The sequence below is a fragment of the Lagopus leucura genome, unplaced genomic scaffold (genome assembly GCF_019238085.1).
Source record: "Lagopus leucura isolate 7727_CA_CO unplaced genomic scaffold, USGS_WTPT01 Super-Scaffold_100029, whole genome shotgun sequence".
Taxonomy (NCBI): Eukaryota; Metazoa; Chordata; class Aves; order Galliformes; family Phasianidae; genus Lagopus; species Lagopus leucura.
Window position 1 is genome coordinate 6535491 of NW_024962280.1, and position 17921 is coordinate 6553411.

A 17921-nucleotide genomic window follows, 5' to 3' on the forward strand; every position below is an offset into this window, starting at 1 on the left:
TACAATGTAGATGCTTATCTTTACCATTAAGTTCCATGGAAATTTTCTTAGTAGGAAAGAATGAGGAAAGGAAGAAATAAATAGGGATTATGAGAACCAAGACAGCCAGGATCACTCACTGGTGACACTAGTGAAACTCTGAAGTCCAACTGCAGAGGCAATTCAATGCCCAAACCTGTTGGCAGAGCTGAGAATAAACTGTGGGAAGAGCAACAGTAATTCTGAGAATCACAATAATGAAGGAGAATAGATAGGAGAGTAAATAAAATAAAACCAATCTCAGGTTCTCGTGAGTTTGACTGATGTGTGAAGTAGCAGATGTCTATCATTTATTCTTTTTTTTTTTTTTCAATGCTGGTTAGCACATTTCTTAATTATGTTGTTTTCATAAAAAAAGACCAGCTCAGCCACAGGACCTCATTAGTACGATACCAGAATTATTGTTCAAAGTCCCTTGATAAAATTTTTCCATCAAATTGAAGGATTTAGGGTGACATCTACTTTTTCATAATCAGCTTCGCCAGCAGACATTGAGATTTAATTTTCACAAAGTTGTGTCTTCTTTGTGATGTATTTGCAGCATTTTCATTTAATCTGAAAAAAATAGGTTCTCTGACTCTCGCTACATGAATATGTACACTAAATTCATCAGAGATGGGCCACAGATTATCAGAGGGATAAAGAAAGCATTTTACAGTGAGACTAAAAGCAGCCAACTGGCGTAGCCTAACAAAATGAGGACTGTGTAGGAATACAATTTTTCTTCCTGTATACATAAAGGATATAGATAGATAGATAGATAGATAGACAGATATACAAGGGGCTGGATGACCTTGGAGGAGGAAAGCTATTTCAACTCTAAAAAGGCTGGCACAAGAATGAAGAGATCTAAGTTGGCCATGAAGAGATTTGTTCTAGAAATTAAAAGAATCTAAGTATCACAGCAGTGAAGTGTATGAACAGTATTTTTTTAGAGGGTGAGACAGAAAACCTAGCTTTTCCAGCAAGCCTCATACATGGCTGCTTATGATGTGATTGCTTATAAGAAGTTGAGTATGACCCAGAGGATCTCCAAGTCTTGTCTCTTGTGCTCTCATAACTAAGGACTGGAAGTTATAGGAGTGCATTATTAAAAAGATTGTTCCTGTGAAATACAGTGTGCTTTCAACTGAAGTATTGAGGTTGAAACATGAAAGCAAATACAGGATCAAGTATACTAATTCTTGGTATATACAAGCTACATATGTATGGCAATACAACACATTAGAAAACTATGTTTTCGATGTGAAAGAGGTGTTTTGTGATGGATCAGACCTCAAGAAGTTAAATACTGCCATGAGCTGATATTTTTGCTGTAGATAAGCGGGCAGAGAGACAGGTTTCTGACATTACTGTGTATGCAATGCCTCTTGGTAAGTCCTCGGTCTCACACATCGAATTTCATTTTGCTACCTCATATATTGTACCAAATTTATCCCTGTTTTCACTCTACTCAACTTATTAGAGTTATATCAGGCATGAATTTGGAGTAGTGCTATAAAACATTCACGAGATGAAAGTTATTATCTATATTAAAGTAATAATTTATGGTTCTCAAGCACCTTTCAGGGTGAGTATCAAAGAATGCTTTAAAACATTCATGAATCAAATCTGGCAGCACCATGGAGCCAAGAAGTATTATCTCTACTTTGCAGGCAAGAGAAGCAAAGGCAGTGAAGGAAGCTGACCGGCTGTGGTGCTGGGAGCAGGAGCAGGCTGCCAGTGCTGCACAGCAGTGATGCGTGTGGTGTTTATCCAGGCACCAAGCTGGGGAGACTCAGCCTGTAAAATTAGTGATTTCTGAGCACTCATTTAGCAACTCAGTACCATAAATTCTCATCTTGTCTCTGAGAATTTTTCTTTACAAAATCTATTCTAATGAAAAGCGTGCCTTTAGCTGAAGCATATGTAAAATTTGTGAAGGATGATATTCCTAACTAATGATTTGAAGAATCTCAACCACAGTATCAAATGCTGCTCCTAAATTCAGACGGTTTTACATTCTGGCACTGACCAGCACCACAGAAAAACCCGCCTTTTTTCCCCTCAGCGCTGCCATTGAACCTTCGTGTTCCAAAAAGCAATCTGTGAACTGTGGTGCTTTGGGAGGGACATTAGGAGAGCCAGAAGCATCATTTGATGGCTAATATCAGCCTCATTCCTTACATGTGTTCACAGCGAGGGTTGTTTTGCACAGAACTGAGCTGAGACACAGAGGCCTTCTCAGAAGGCAGTCGGTGCTGCACCAGGGGCTGCAGACGCAACATTTCACCTCAGCAGCCGGGAGCGCTGAGAAGAATCCGCAGATCTCCATTTTCTGTGCCCTGCCACCTCATCCCCAGATGGCTGCATTCCCCCATCAGGACAGTTTATTTCTCACAGCTGCCTGCACTGGTGGATTTTTGCCTTCCTTGTGCTCTTTGTGCTGTCCCTAGAGCAGCTGTGAGGAAAGAAAGCGGCGGTGTGTGACGGTCCGTCTCTATGCATTCCTCAGTGGTGAGAGGTATGTATCGGTCTGATGGGCAGGGATAAAGCAGCTGGATTGGGATCAAAAGGCTCTAGAAAGTCTTGGGTGGGTTATAATACGTGTGCTGAGGGAAGGTACTGCTCCAGGAGAGGGGAGGTGGCAGCCCCACTGAAAAGACCTGTAGCCATGAGGGGACCTTTCTTCTCTCTAGCAAATATGCAGCCTGGTCTCAGCTTTCACCAATCGCTTGTCCAACTCCTCCTCTGCCCTATATTCATCCCTTAACTGTTCTGTGCTGTATTTTCTCCCCTTGTAAAGGAGCACCGTGCTTGGAAAGTTTAATTCTCAGAGGTGCTGCGTTGTGGGCACGTGTGGGCACAGCCTGCATCCAGCTGCTGCTATGGTGACAGCTTGGTCTCCTGTGAAAACTTCTTTATTTTCTGTCCCTGGATCCTCTGGTGTGTGGCCTTAATGCAGGTGCATCTCATGGTGCTAATGGTGGTGGTGTAATACATTCTGCAGGAGAAAAGGTGAAACTAACTGTGTACGGTACAGCAGCTGTGGAGGCTTTGGTTTTGTTTTGCTCTCAGTTTGCAGTTTATGTTGTGGAAACAAATTCCTAGACATTCCTAGACAGTAGCCTGATTTTACAAAAAAAAAAAAAAATTAAAAAGAAAGAAAAGAAAAAGATAAAAAGCTGGGTTTGGGAGGAAGTGGGTCTGTGCCATGCAATGGGGCTGTGAAAGGTTGTAAGGTTTTCACAGAGGAGCTGAGCACACTGGTACTCGGGGCCAGCTGTGGGAACCAGCTCCGTGTCTCCTGTTAATTCACAGCTGATGTTCAGCTGTGCAGCCTGCCCTGCTTGTGGTTGCAGGTGCTCTGCCTGCTCTCACTTCCTGGAGCACTCTGTGTGCACCACACCGAGGGTTGGAACGTGCTCAGGCTGTCAGTAAGGTATTATGGTCATGATGTTTTTAAATCCTCTCTTTCTGTGTTTCTGATGTTTGTCTGTTTGCAATATGCCATAAATGCTGTTTTGTTTCTTTCTTTTTTTTTTTCTTCAGTATTAATAGAGGATAACATAATGCCAGTCTTTAAGATAAATGATTTAGGAACTAAATTGTGGGGTTCCAGCCAGGCAGAGACAACTAATTAGCACCTATGTTTTGAGCACATGGTGAACTAGTTCTCTTAAATTAAATGCCTACATTCCCTCCATGTTCAACAGGGAGAGATAGATGACTTGAAAAGCAACTCCAGAGGGAGCACTGTCTGCCTAATTTAGGCCCTCCCTCAGGGGGCTCTGGAGGGCTCTTGGCTTTCCTGCCCATTCTGTATGGAGCTTAATTTAGTAGTACTGTTTCAACAGGCACCTAAAACTGAGCTCTAATTACCTACACAGGTTACTTGAATGGGATTTTACCAATTTTGTCACTCGAATTGCTCAAGGAATAAATTTAGGAAGCCCCAAACTACAGCTGGGTCCCTGTGCAGCTCAGCAGTGGATCTGATAGCAAGCATTGGTGGCTTTTGCTATTCCTCTGCCCACTCAGTGTCCTGGGGAGTGTGGTTGAGCTGTGGAATGGACCAGTGGAATGATCTGACTTAAAAATCTCAGGGGATTGTAATGAATGGTCAGAATATGAGAAAGCAGGAATCTTTTAATTTGGAATTTCTATAGGAGAAGTTGTGTTTTGGAACTTTAATCTGAGAGAAACTTGCCTGTTAGTTGAGTGATAGTAGATAGACAAGTGACCTAGATGTAGTAGATTTAGTGCTATACTGTTGTTTTAAGTTTTAACCTAACCAGAGGCATTAGCAGACTTCAATCACTAATAATTAAATTTCTATTATATATTTATATATATATAGCAACGATTTCTTGATAATGCTCATGAAAGTTCTCTTTATGTATTTAGCACACCATGATCTTTAGTGGTGATCACTAAGTTAAGGGGAAGCAAGCTATTTCTGTGGATTCATTTCCATTAACTAGATATTTCTAAGTATTGGTGAGCTGAAACCAGTTCTAGAGTTTGAGGTGGTTGTTTACTGAAGCATAAATTGACGTTCTGTATCTATGGATCTAATGATCTTGGCAGGAAAAGTAGTGGGATTCCTCCCCTTTTTCTCAGAGGAAGGCTTGAAAAAGACATCCTGTCAAAACCAGTAGTCTCATGCTAGAAGTTGAAATTGCATGAACTGTACTTTTCTTCCCCCACTTTTCTAGCATGTCTGTAAGTATTTCACAGGGAAAAATTACACCACTCCCAGCCACAGTTTTATTCACAATCATACAGTAAGTGTGGTAAGTACTTGACTTCTTGCATTATCCTTGTGCCAGGGTCATTCTAATCTTTTCTCTGTCACTCTAGTGTGAATTTATGTCCCAGCAAAACTGACATTGCAGTCAAATATTTGGTTTTCACAGGAACAGATCAATATACACGGCATACAGCGTAACTGACTTCTGCCTAACATGAGTTGTGGGTAGCTCTAAAATGGAAACAAGCTCATTTTGCCCTCCTGCAAATAGCAGTTTGATGTTGTTGTCTCTCTGAAGACTAGTGTTGTTTGGCAGTTGATAACTGGTACTCTGTTGCTAAGTAGTAGGAAGTGTGTGTGGTGGCCTATGAATCAGAGGTGACAATATCCCACCTAAAATCACAGAAGCCCAGCTATTCCCTGGGGCTTAATGCCCCAGACTGACCCAGAGCTTGCGTGAAGGCTGAGAAGCTGTGGGAGGATTACTATAGACACCATATTGGATATTTAAATTCACAGGAAAGCAGTGTTGTTTAAAGCTCATATCTAAATTGATATCTAAATCAATAAATGATAACATGTTTATGTTGCATTTTCAGAAACAGCAGTTGCACTGATTGGTGAGAACTGCTGCCATGATTGCTGTGTCACAGTAGCATTCCATCTGTGTTTGTCAGTGCTGACCTAGACAGATTATGTTGTGTAGCTGCAGTGTAGGACTAAATATCTCACAATTCCCCGTCTCTTTCCCTCTGATCTTTGTCTGGATAAGAAAACTAAAAGGGAGCACTTGCCAAATTTGGGAATTGTATCTGGCTCCTGTTTTTTTGGCCTCACTCCAGCAAGCCACTTACACATGTCCTACCAAGCTCAAGGTTAAGCATGCACTTTACTGCTTTGCTGGATTGGGGCCACGGTGGAAAGGGATAAAAGATGGTGTTTTCATGTTTTGATTGTGACTGACAGTTTGGTCTTTCCTACTCATATAAAAATGTTAATTACTATAAGTCTGTTGCATTAAAAATAACATTCTCTGTGTACTTTAAAGGTAAGGGAAGTTGTTTGCTGAAAGAGCTGCATCTCCTTTTCCTGAGTGTTAAAGATTTTGCGTACCCTCACTTATGCACTGTCTATGTGTTGTCACCATGTGATTTATAGTTTGGCCTCACCCTTTTCCAATAATACCTCAGTTCTTCCCAGTGGAGAGCCACTCTACAGGTGTGGTCAAAAACAAAATTAATTGTCACAAATGCTTAGAGACTCTTCAAATAACACAGATGCTAAAAAAAAAAAAACCCACAAATTGTGAAATATTCCTTTACAATGATTTCTGTTGATATTAGCTTATGGTAATATCTAGTCTGTGCTCCTAAAATGACCTGCTGGTTAACTGAGGGATTAACAGATTGGACTTTTCAGCTGAGTAAATGAAACTCATCCAGAATGGGCAGGCTATGGAATCCCAAAGCATTCTGTTGAGAAAGCCCCAGATAAATCTATTCTGAGGGGGACATGAAGAGGCACAGAAGTGCCATGACAGTCTCTACAGAGGGCAAATAGGATCTATCAGTGTGACCTACTTCTTCCTGTGTCACTTACTGGGATTTCTTTGTGTGACAACTCCAGCTAAAGAAGCAGTCTGACTTTGTGAGTGCTTTTTAAAGAAATGACAAACTAGAGAAGTCCTGTTTCATTCATAATGCAGGTATTATGTGCCCTTGCAGCATTCTTGAGACAACGACTGCTTACAAAATAGTAGGAAATTATGTAATGTTCTTTTCCTTAGCTGAAAGAAAAGATAACTGCAGCGTATTGAACTGAGCTGTGTGTGCTAATTCTCTGTGAATCACCAGTGATCTACAGATAAATTTGGGAGCTTTTGTGGATTACGTTCAGCTCTGTGTACTGTTCTGAGTAGGAAACATTATCAAATGTCAGGTTAGATGAAAGATGTACACCTGCTTTTTTAAGACTAGATTTTCATGACATTAGCAACTTGGAGAGTTAACGGCATCAAAAATACCGTGGCTTATCATGTGCTGCTTTCATAAAGATCACGCTATTCTTACTGATCTCCAACTGTGTTGAGAATGACCTGTGTCTACTTTAGTACTTGACCTATGTGTAAAACAGATTCATCAGTTACTGTACCCACGAATACAGGCTGTAATTATTTTAAAATCACGCCAATTTCTTTTTCCTTCCTGTGCATTCTGTAGCGTACGTAGAATCTGTGTTTCTGTATGCATTACCATGGGCAGGCATAGGAATCGAATCCTCGTTTCCTCCTACATTATCCTGGTTGTCCACTTGCCATGGCTGTCCATATGTCATGAATACATGGCATGTATTTGCTTTGAAGTGGTTTTATTTGCAAACTGAAATGCTTGCAACTTGAAAGGTGCTTGTGACTTTTTTCAACTTTCAGTGCAATATAACAATTTCATTGCCCAAATAACAAATTAATTGCATACAGAACACTTGTAAGTATGTGGTTTGCAGTTCTTTAAAAGGATATTTTTACTCACAGTGTTCATGAAGAATCAACAAATTTATGAAAATTAATTCCTATTCATAAAAACTGATATGAAAAAGCAAGGCTAAATGAGCGTAATGCATTATTTACAAACAATTTTGTCCAGTTTTCTGTGCTTATGGAGTTGCTGCACACTTTAAAAAACTAAACAGTATAATAAACTTTGTTTTATGAAAAAATTACACTACAAATTCCCATGGTAAAACTTATTTCATGGAAAAATGTATTTAATTTGTGACAGAGAAGCTTGGATAACTTCAGGCAAGCAGCCAGTTTATGACTCTTAAGCATACTGTCAAGGCAACTTTCTTTACTATGCTCATGAGAATATTTCCACTGAAATTATACATACTGCCCTAGAAGCAAAGTGTTAAGCAATGTTTAACTTGGAGGTAAAGATTTAATTAATATTTGTACTGCTAAGCATGCATTTACATGCTTTGTACTTTATTGTGCTCATATTATTATTAATAATAGATTAATCTAGACTGGTTTGAGATGTACAGAAAACACTGCTAATTAGTTTATCTTTAATCCTGTAAAAGGAATACAGAAATATGATTACAGATCAAGTTCCCCTGAAATCATTGAAGAAATTGCCACTGTTCTCAGAAGGCAGGTAGGAACTATTATTATCCAGAGTTATTGAAATTTCCTGAAATTGGGATTTTTTTTTTTTTTTTACACTAATGTATATGAATTAAAATGAAGTTACTTCTACTTGAGAAATGTTGCAGAGAAACTCATTACATTCACTTCAACTCCCTGCCCTTCTGTTCTGATGTTATTTAGGAAACATTTACTGTCATTCAGTGCAAGTCTAATGCTAAGAGGCTTAGCATAAATGTGATTGATTCTGAATAGATAGGACTGTTAACTTCTATATGGAAAACTGTTATGCAATTTCATATAGTGAGCTCTTGATACATGCCTTAATTTACTACTAAGAGAGTATGTATCTCTATTCTGTATCCTCTATAGAATTCATCAGTTTACATATTAGATTTAAGGAAAACAAACAAGAAAGCAGCCAAGCAAACACAACAAGAAAACACACAAAAACAACTGGAATGTAGGTACTGGAAATATTTGAGTATCTTTAGTTATAAGAAAAGGTGCCTGGTCCACCAATGGCATGGAGGTTGAAGTTCACTTTCAAAAAATGTTCCTTCTAATATGGATAAGAACAAATATGTTGATTCTAAGAATAAACAAAATTTAAAAAGAACCTTATGTTTCTGATGTAATTAATAGGCCTGTAGTCACAAAAGATCTCCCTGTGGAATATTTGTGTCGTAGCCTACACTTTTTATGGGGCACACTGAACTTCAGCATGTTTTATGCTAATAATGCAACTTCAGCTCTTTAAACTTCCACTTTTGAGTTCAAATTCTAAAATGAAGCATTCTGTACATTAAGTTCTTAAATCATAAGTGGTCAATACCAAGGTTTTATTCCGAGCAATGTCTGTGCAGTAAGCAGACAGCTCTTCTCCTCTCCTACAAGTTCCTTCTCTGAAAGAGTTGTTTGGCACTGGCACGGGCTGCGCAGGGAGGTGGTGGAGTCACCATCCCCAGAGGTCTTCAAGAAACAGTTAGATGTTGTACTAAGAGATGTGGCTCAGTGGATTGCTGGTAGGTGGGCAGTTGGACTGGATGATCTTGGAGGCCGTCTCCAACCTTGGTGACTCCATGATTCTCCCTTTTTTTCAGTTATAAACAGAAGTTGGGATAGCTTTCGATACAGAATTGGTATTTCTTTTTCCTGTTGGAGAATGTTTCATGGACTCCCAGTCTACTATGTAATAACAGTGTATCTGCCTCAGGATCATCTTGGACATGAATCCCCTTCTGCAGGTCTTATTTCCTTCTATCACCTTAAAAGGGCTCCTACTACCAGTAGCTTTCCAATTTGAGTTCTGTTGAAGAATCTGAATTAGGTTTGATGAATATGCAACAAATAACTCGTGACACTTTGAGATTAACTTGTTTAAAATCAGGCTGGTAGTGCATTATATCATACACTTTTTACTGTTCTATAAAGCAATTTATCGTATTTTGAAGTTTAAATGTGGATCAAAGTACTTTATTGAATCAGCTCCTTTGAAGCTCGCTGACCTGTAGCAAATGGGGAATTCATAGTGGACTGTACCATCAAACTTTGATACCTGGGACTATTAAGGTTTAAACTTCTCATTAGAAAGTTATTAGGAAATAATTTTTAAGTGTGCTTTTTTTTCTCCTGCCAAAAATGTTGTGGAGAGCTTCAACAAAAACATTTGAGAATTGAAATCAAACTTCTATGCACAATTTTCTCATATTTGTCTTATAAATAAGAAAATTATGCATAATTTCTATCCTAGCTTCGATTAGCAGTATGTATGTTTGTTCACAGCTTCACTTTCCATTAGTTTCTGAACTTTCAGCAAACTTGCTTTCGTTTTTGTCTAGATTTATTCATGCCAAAAGTGCCTCTTTTCATTTGTTCCAGTCTCTTCTGAATTATCTTTAAAAGATAGACAGCGACTTACTATGGAGTTATATTCTACAAAATCCCTTTAGTGTAGAAAGCTCTCTTGATGCTTGAAAGTATGAACTCTGGCAACTACTGAATGCCTTTTCTTACCAATAAAGTGACTTTCATTGAAAATAATTGGGATAGAATCACAGAAAATAGGTGCTGAAAGGCATATTCAATTACCAAGAATACCCCTCTGCTTACTGTAGTAGATTCATTAATGCTGGAATGATTGTTCAGATTCCTTGTTGCCATGCATCAGAACAGCCCCACAGGAATCTGTAGTACTTTCTCAGTTTATTTGAAGATTTGCCTTGAGATCTGATATAAAATAAATTCCGAGTTGGAAACTTTGTCAAAATTTAATTCATGCTGAGTACTCATCAACAAATAAGGTTATTTTACAAACAGGGCTTAGGTAGGAGCTAATAAAATGTGAGCGTACCTGAACTGTTCTCTGTTGGATATATGGTTTTAATCTTCTTTAGAGGAAGAGAGGAAAACGTAAGATTTCAAGGACTTCTCTATATTATCACTGTTTCTCAGTTAAACAAGGATTTGGCATCCCGTCTTTGTGGAATTCCTCTTTGGGAATCTCCTCTGAGATTCCCCCTATGCTGCTTTGGTGGTCTGCTTTTATAGACAGACATGGTTAGTTCTCCATTCATTGAAGATTTTAGGAAATCTACTTCTCTAAAAGCAAATACTCTTCTACCTGGGCTCAATCCTAGCATTCTGCTGACAGATTTTGTTGCTTAGCTAGCTGTACTCTGAGAGGTGAAGCAGGGCAATATGTAATGAAATTCCTGAGAGAGAAATATATCTACACACACGCCACTACTGGGTTCAGTGGTGTTGATCACTTTCGAAATACCAGGCCTTATTTTCATGACCTAATTTAGTCTGGCTTGGGAATTCTGTTTGCAGCCAATTTGGAACTTGCACATTTCCCACTGTGTGTGGCAACCGTATCTGTTTCATCATGTGGAGAGCCCAGATGAACACTGATGGTGATGGTTAAATTTGTTCCACAATATACCAGTGTGTAACTCTGAATGAATGGTCTGAACAAGAGGTTTACACAGGCACACTAAAGAGACAGCGTTTCAAAACAAGATGGCATCCAGACAGTTAGGGTATAAATGATGTATGCGACATGGTCGTGGAGCTGTACGTCACATGGGCATGATGCAGAGATGGCTATGGAAAATACTCACTTTTTCACTTGATTCTGCTTCCTTTTGGCTTCTGCACCCCTTTGGTGCATAGCAGGGAAGTTGGAATTTGCATTTAGTGGAAGAAATTACACTAACAGACATACATTTCACTCATAAATGTATCACACAATTGCTGAGTAGACTGACAGACAACTGGTACAAATGGTGCATAAACGTTCAACGTTAAACATTGTTGAAGCAAATGAAAATTTTGTGCTTAGGAAGGAAGGGGCAGCATTTTGTGTTAGTTTCTAATTGTTCATCAACAATTAAGGGCAAAATTAGAAATGGCGCACTGAAGAGAGCAACCTTTTCCTTTGGGCTGTCAGTTCATAGAGTTAGAGCAGAAGTGCAGCGTTGGGTGTTCAGTACATTCACGGATGTGGACACCGCGAGGGAATGGAGTCACTGTTGGAGTGAGATGGAAGTGCTGTGCTGTGTGGCAGTGTTGCAGCCACTGACTTCCATCAGGTAAGGGGTCCATAAGGGGTCCACCTGGTGCTTGGTGGCACCTTAACACATGGGGCTCTGTGCACTGCAGTTATGTCTTTCCAGCGACTGGGCTTGTGGGATTGGAAGCAGGATGTACAGAGTGAATAATCTGCCTTGGACCACTGGGAGCCTAGGGATGACTGAAATATCTCAAATACTACTGTGGAGTGATTCTTCCTCTGCGTATGTGCTGAATATGGAACAAGTATAGGTTGCGTGATTGCTGGCTCAATTCAAAATTGGTATTTTGAATCAGGTTTAGACAACTTGCTGAAATTTCTAAGAATCTTTTTATCAAACGGGGAAAAAAATGTTTTTGTTTAACTTTCACGTGAGAATGTCTCAACCCCAAGCTATTGACCCCGAGCAGCTCCCCCACGCTGCCGCAATGCACGTCCCCGCTCTGCCGGCCGGGGCCGCGTGCTCTGAGCCCCGCGCTGCGCCCACCTGTGACGCCATAGTGAGGAGGGGCTTTTCCTCTGCAGCCTCATCCCTCGGAATCTCCTTCATCACCATAGCAACAGCCTTATCTGCCGCCCTAGAGCCTTTCCCCTACAACAGGGAAACCAACAAGGGCGAGTCAGCAGCAGCCCGAGCGGCACCCGCGCGACGCGACACGAGACGGCGCGTACTGCAGGAGGCAGGGTCTGGGTCGACGTGGAACGCACACTGTTCAAAAAGAACAATAAATCAGCAGTGAGCCTCTAAGTTAGCGTCATGGTGTCTAGCCATAGTCTTGTTATTTGTTAGAGTTGCCCCACTGAAGTCAACAGAAGTATTTCCTGCTGCCTTGCTGCAGCCAGGCTGGCCAGAGTAATCCAGGCCAATTTGAAGGATTGGGCTGTTTTGCAGGGTAGGTGTCCGAATGACTAAGGGCTGTGTGATCAGCTCCTCGATTTAATTTTGGTTACCACAGAACACCTGTTTACCACTAAAACATTGGATAAGGCTGATGTTGCAAATGAGGAACAGATCTTTGTGTTTCACTGAGGCAAACTCTCACTTAAATTTGGAAGTAACCTATAGGGCTGGGCCCAAAGCTTTTAATAACTCTAGCAATATTTTAAAAAGCAGCTTACATGATATAAACTCTGTGTTTTTGCTAACAATATATGGAGCCAAATTCTGCTGTCATAGTGCTATGCATCTTCCAAAAAATCATTGAACTTGATGTAATTTATTAGAAATTTTTCTTAAAATGCATTTCAGATACATTCTTTTTTGAATCAAAAGAGTCAAAAACATATATTCACATCTAATTTAATATTTTAACCAAGCACAAAATGCCTTAATGTTATCTGCCACACACTTTGTAGCTGAACTCTTTGCTTTAAAAGGGTATTTATCTTCTGAATTTGTGTATCTGTATTTTCATTTCTATTACTTTTGAAGTGGCAGAGGATGCCTGATCATGCACTGAGCATAGCAGCAGAACCGTGCTATGCTGGTGACCCCAGGCACATCCTCACTGTTGTACTTGTAAAGCTCCCATTGATTTCAGTAGAGGTTTTAGCTGTGCGAAGACTGCAGGATCTGACTCCATAAAAGCAGCATTTTCCACTACACTTGAATATATTTAAATGTTTATTAACAGAAGGGGTTCTTTACTACCATAGCATATAACGGAACTACTTCCTCTAGCGAAGTATTCAGTGTCCAATATAAAAAAAAAAACAACAAACACAACAACTTCTTTATGCTGAACTATATGACTATAAGGTTTTTCAGAAACATTTCATCTATTGCATGTAAGAACTTAACATACTGTTGTGTTTTTTAGAAGAGATTTTATTAATTGACAGATCCTTAATAGGTTTCCTTGCTTGTGCAACATAACCTGCTACCCTAAAGAGAGTTCTTTGCATGCTGCAAGAAATTCACGGAGCAAAAGTGTGTAAGTTATAAGCATGCTGGAGTAATGGTGCCTTTGATATCCAAAGAACTGCAAGGTCATGGTAAATTTAATTTAAATATACTTAAATCAATGAAAATTACTTCTAATTACTAAGCATATCAAAGGTTCTTGGCCAATTATGTATTTATTCTGTACATGACTCATATGATGCATTTCAGGTCTATGAAGCTCCGTTATTGAATGACATGTGGAGCAATCTTTAGCACTATTACCATGCTACTTGATTTTTATAACACTTAGTCCTTTTGTGCTGAGTGATAGACCAAAACAGTTATCAGGTAGAAAGGATGCATTGGAAAGCATGCAGTGCTTTTTATTTCTTGCAGAGTAAAAAACCCACCAAAGCAAAGGTCAGGTCACTTTTTTGAAGACAGAGCCACTTTTTCTTCAAGGTTTCACCTACTGCCTGAAAAGAGTCATGATACTTGTATTAGTGCCTGCTGTTAACCTTTCATAAACATAACTGCAAAACCTTGGGAACGGGTGGTACCGTATATGACCCGTTTCATTAGCTTAGTGTGGATATAGCTCAACATAGAATAGTAACCTGATGAATACTTATGTTTGTGCTGTTTCTCAGGAGTGAATGTGGTACATTAGCTAGTTAAAGCAAATGGTTCAATACTACTTTTTTATTGGGTGTCTTCAGCCTTCCAAAAAGACTACAACTGGACAAAATCAGGTTGATGTATTTCTGGCTCCTCAGTCTATGATATGGAAAACATGCCCTGAAAGTAGAAGTTAATAGGCAGTCTCCTGGGAACCAAAGAGAGAGACTACAGAGTAGCTTAAAGGCTCAGATTTTTGTGGAGAAGTAATACAAGTGACCAATCTATTGGTAGGTCCAGATGTTTATTTTAGTAACTAAAGATGGATTTAGCTGTAAGGTATCGAAGGTTAGAAATTTTGTTTGGTGTCTTTGCTGTAGTGAATACTTCTGCATTCTGTCCTTACCTATGAGGTGATTAGGCTGAAGAACTGGAAAAAAAATGATAGTTCATCTGTGACCAGGACAACCTTTTTTACTGTTTAGAATTGCAGCTGAAATGATGATCTGTACTGCATTTATTACCATGTTCAAAGTACTCGAATCTTTAGCAATAACCACTGCAAGATTTACGTTTGTTTTTAAAAGAAAAGGAGATTGTGGCTGCTTATTTATTGGGCCTTTTTGAGTTTCGTGGAGGTTTTTGTTTTAGTATTTTGGCTTGCTGTACATATTTATCTGTTACAGCAGTTTATAGTAGATCAAACCCTGTAACTCTGTAACAGCCAATTTGAGATTTGCCAGATCTTTAAATAAGCAGTTGATAAGGCAGACTTGCAAGTAAAGTTATTTTCTCATCTAAGCAAAGGCTTAATGAATGAATCTCATCATTTTCTATTTGTCTGCAATATGTTGATGGAAACAATTGTGATGCAGGCCATGACAACTCTTCTTAATACTCTTCTGGAAAACCACATCCAAGTTACTGTTTTGACCAACATACTGTAGAGTTCTTATAGAAGCCAAAGACACGTTGGGATTATTCTATATATTAGTCTTTATTTTTTTCTTTAAACTTCTAAAATAACCGAATGCTTCGTATTTATACAATGGAGATGCCATGCTTGGAAAATGCACTAATTAGTCTATCTTAAATCAGAGACTGGGAAACAAAGATAGAATTCAGAGGTGATGTTTGCATGAAATGAGTGGTTCATCTTCCAGAAATGTGGCTTAAACTTGTAATAATTGGTGAACATATATTACTCTTTCAAATAATTTTGCTTGAGTTGTGTTTTCGTGTGGTCTGATGCTGAGTTGACCACAGCAAAGGGCAAATTTAACAGTACTCACAGTTAACTAGAAAAAGTGAAAATTGGGAATCTGTGTCATATTCTTGCTATGAACGCTCAGAAATCCTGTCAAATTTCTGCAGGGGCTCAAAACAGGTATTTCAGTAGTCCTGGCACTTACTGTGCCTTTTGTCTTGTAAGTACACTGAATATTTTGTACTTCAACTTTTCAGTCCAGAATATTTTGCTGTACTTTGCTCTGTTGAGTATTATCCCTGTTTGCTAAAGTGAGAATCAGCTTAAATAATTGGGCAGAGCAAACGTTATGGAAGATGCTTTAAGAGTATCTTTCAGTTACAGTAGCTGTAATCATTTATGTTATGAGGAAGAACGAATAGGGATCCTGTATATTTTGAACTTGGGATGCTTGGCTGCTGTCCAGCTCCCCAGGCAGCTGATATATTTGACTTTTAGTACCAATTTAGCAGCCTATTCAGAATGGGTTTTATGCACTGTAAATCCTTGTGTTTTGTGTGATTTAAAGATGAAGGGACATGTATGTCTTCAGCATTATGCTGTGAACACTTTTACCTCTCAAAATGAGCATGCACAACTAGGCAATGGTACCGTGAGACTTCTAGTGCCCACAAGGTTATTGTGAGCTCTTGATTTTGCATAGGAATGTGTTGTTATTTTAGATTTTTATTTTCTCAAGCTTTTCTGCTTGTGTTTTCTCCATATGTCTTTCTTTTCATCATCTATGCTTTTCTCGAGTTTCTTTTAGTAGCATATACTGCATCTTATACGTCATTAAAAATAATGAGAAGCCATATGGTGAGGCAGTTCTGTGACCCACTAGAAGATGGATATTTAAACAGAAAACTCCCTTTAATTGAGGCTGTTGGTACATTTCTAACAAAGCGCGGTATTCCTAACGTAAAGGGGACATCATTCCTTTGGGTAATGTGGTGCTGACAGGTGTGGAGGTGTATGAATGAATTACAGGTCCTAAACTGGAAGTAGTGTTGTCAGGGTAGACCAGCTTTCAAGTCCTGAGCTAATATTTCCAATATTGTATTTGCATCCTTTAGAACCTCTCATCAGCTTTTCTGTTCATGGTGGTTTAAGCTCTTCTGACTCATGACCAAGTTGTTCATTCTTATGGTAAGAATATACAGTAAGCCTTGCCCAACAAATAATTTACAGTAAAGCAGCTAAGTCAGTAATGGCTGAGTTCTTTGTGTACTGAGAATGAAAGAAGAGAGAAATCAAAGATGATCATTTTGATGGAATAATTCAGACTTCAATATTTAGCTGGAAATACATACATATATGTGTATATATTTTGCTACATACGTAGAACATTGACAAAGAAAGATAATGTCTGATAAAAAGGAATTGGCACAAACGTTCAGATTTACCCTTACTGAATTGTGCCCTGTTTCCATTTAAATGTCAATGCTGTGGCTAAACTGCATTCTAGGTTTAGAAACATTTGCATTGAAAATAGTCTTGTTAGGGTTTCGGGTTGTTCATCAGTAACTGTTGCATTACATGTGCTTCCTTTAGACATTGTCTCATTTTGATGCCTACAAATTCATTTTGAAAGCCAAGTGGGACTGCTTCCAAAGCATCTCCAATGAAAGCTCTGCAGAACCTGTTTTGCTCTAAAGAAACCTTGAATTATTGTCCTTAATGCCTCTGATCTGAAAGATGCTATGACTGTAAATTGGTCGAATATCTGCCAAATTAACTCATTTTGTCTCAACTAGTCTGAGTCCTTAGGCTAGTATGATGGAAATACAATGAAAAAAAAGGAAACTTGATTTTTTTTTTTCCACTTAAGTTAAAAAGTTTTATTCAAAGTATACACCAGGAATATACCTACTCAGTGAGATGACAGTTTTTAATATTTGAATAATGTAGGTCTAGCTGTAAATAGTTTTTTAAAAAAGCCTGTAATTCAGAGCAAAGACTGGAAGAACGCTGACTATTCTGAGGTTGTTTAAGGTCCTGGTGCTTTCATGAAGTGGTTATATAATGTAGCTGCTTGTGATTGCAGGCCTGCGTGAGCTGCTTCGCATCTCTTTCTTCTGTGTAAGCATCATCTTTTATTAAGGCCATTTTGAATAAGTAGAAGCATTTCTCTTCAGTGTTTATTTGGTTGACTTGATGATTTTGAGCTGCATTTTACAGGAGTGAGTCTTTTGCGTGTACAATTGTGTTCAACTTCGAAAATTTCTGCAGATATCTAGAGAATTTATTTTGTCTCTGCTTAGTTTGCATCAAGGAACATTGTGAAATTGTGTTTTTTAGCTGGCAATTTAAAATTTATTTGGTCATCTTCAGCAGAGAGAGTTAATACCAAAATATTAAGTCATTTTAAATTGGGGTTTACTTGGTTGACTTCAGTGTCACGAGTCCCAGGAATAGCATATAATAGTAACAGGATTAGTTTATTACTCTAGTGCCTGTACTGAGTTAGAATAAGGCATTCCTCCAGTACTAGTTCAAGTGGAATTCAGGGTGCCCAGATCACTTGCAAACTAAACAGACTGAGAGGTGCATTCGTCACCAGTGATTAAGCACATGCGTACTGCACACAAGATGTGTGACCCAGTTTGCTCCAGCATGTAATGCATTGCTCTCTCTAATGTGTTTGGGGTTCCTTGCACCTGAAAGCTGCTACCCAGG

At 38.9% G+C, this 17921-nt stretch overlaps 1 protein-coding gene across 2 annotated transcripts in view; it reads right to left on the reverse strand.

The window, feature by feature from the left end:
• The window catches only part of PEX5L (peroxisomal biogenesis factor 5 like), a 36491-nt gene extending 24427 nt beyond the window's left edge, over positions 1-12064 (reverse strand). For both annotated transcript variants that reach the window (XM_042881178.1, XM_042881177.1), the window contains exon 1: positions 11981-12064. In XM_042881178.1, the coding sequence (XP_042737112.1) occupies positions 11981-12049 (69 nt within the window). In that variant the 5' untranslated portion in view covers positions 12050-12064. The remainder of the gene's footprint in view (positions 1-11980) is intronic.
• Between the last annotated feature and the right edge of the window lie 5857 nt (positions 12065-17921).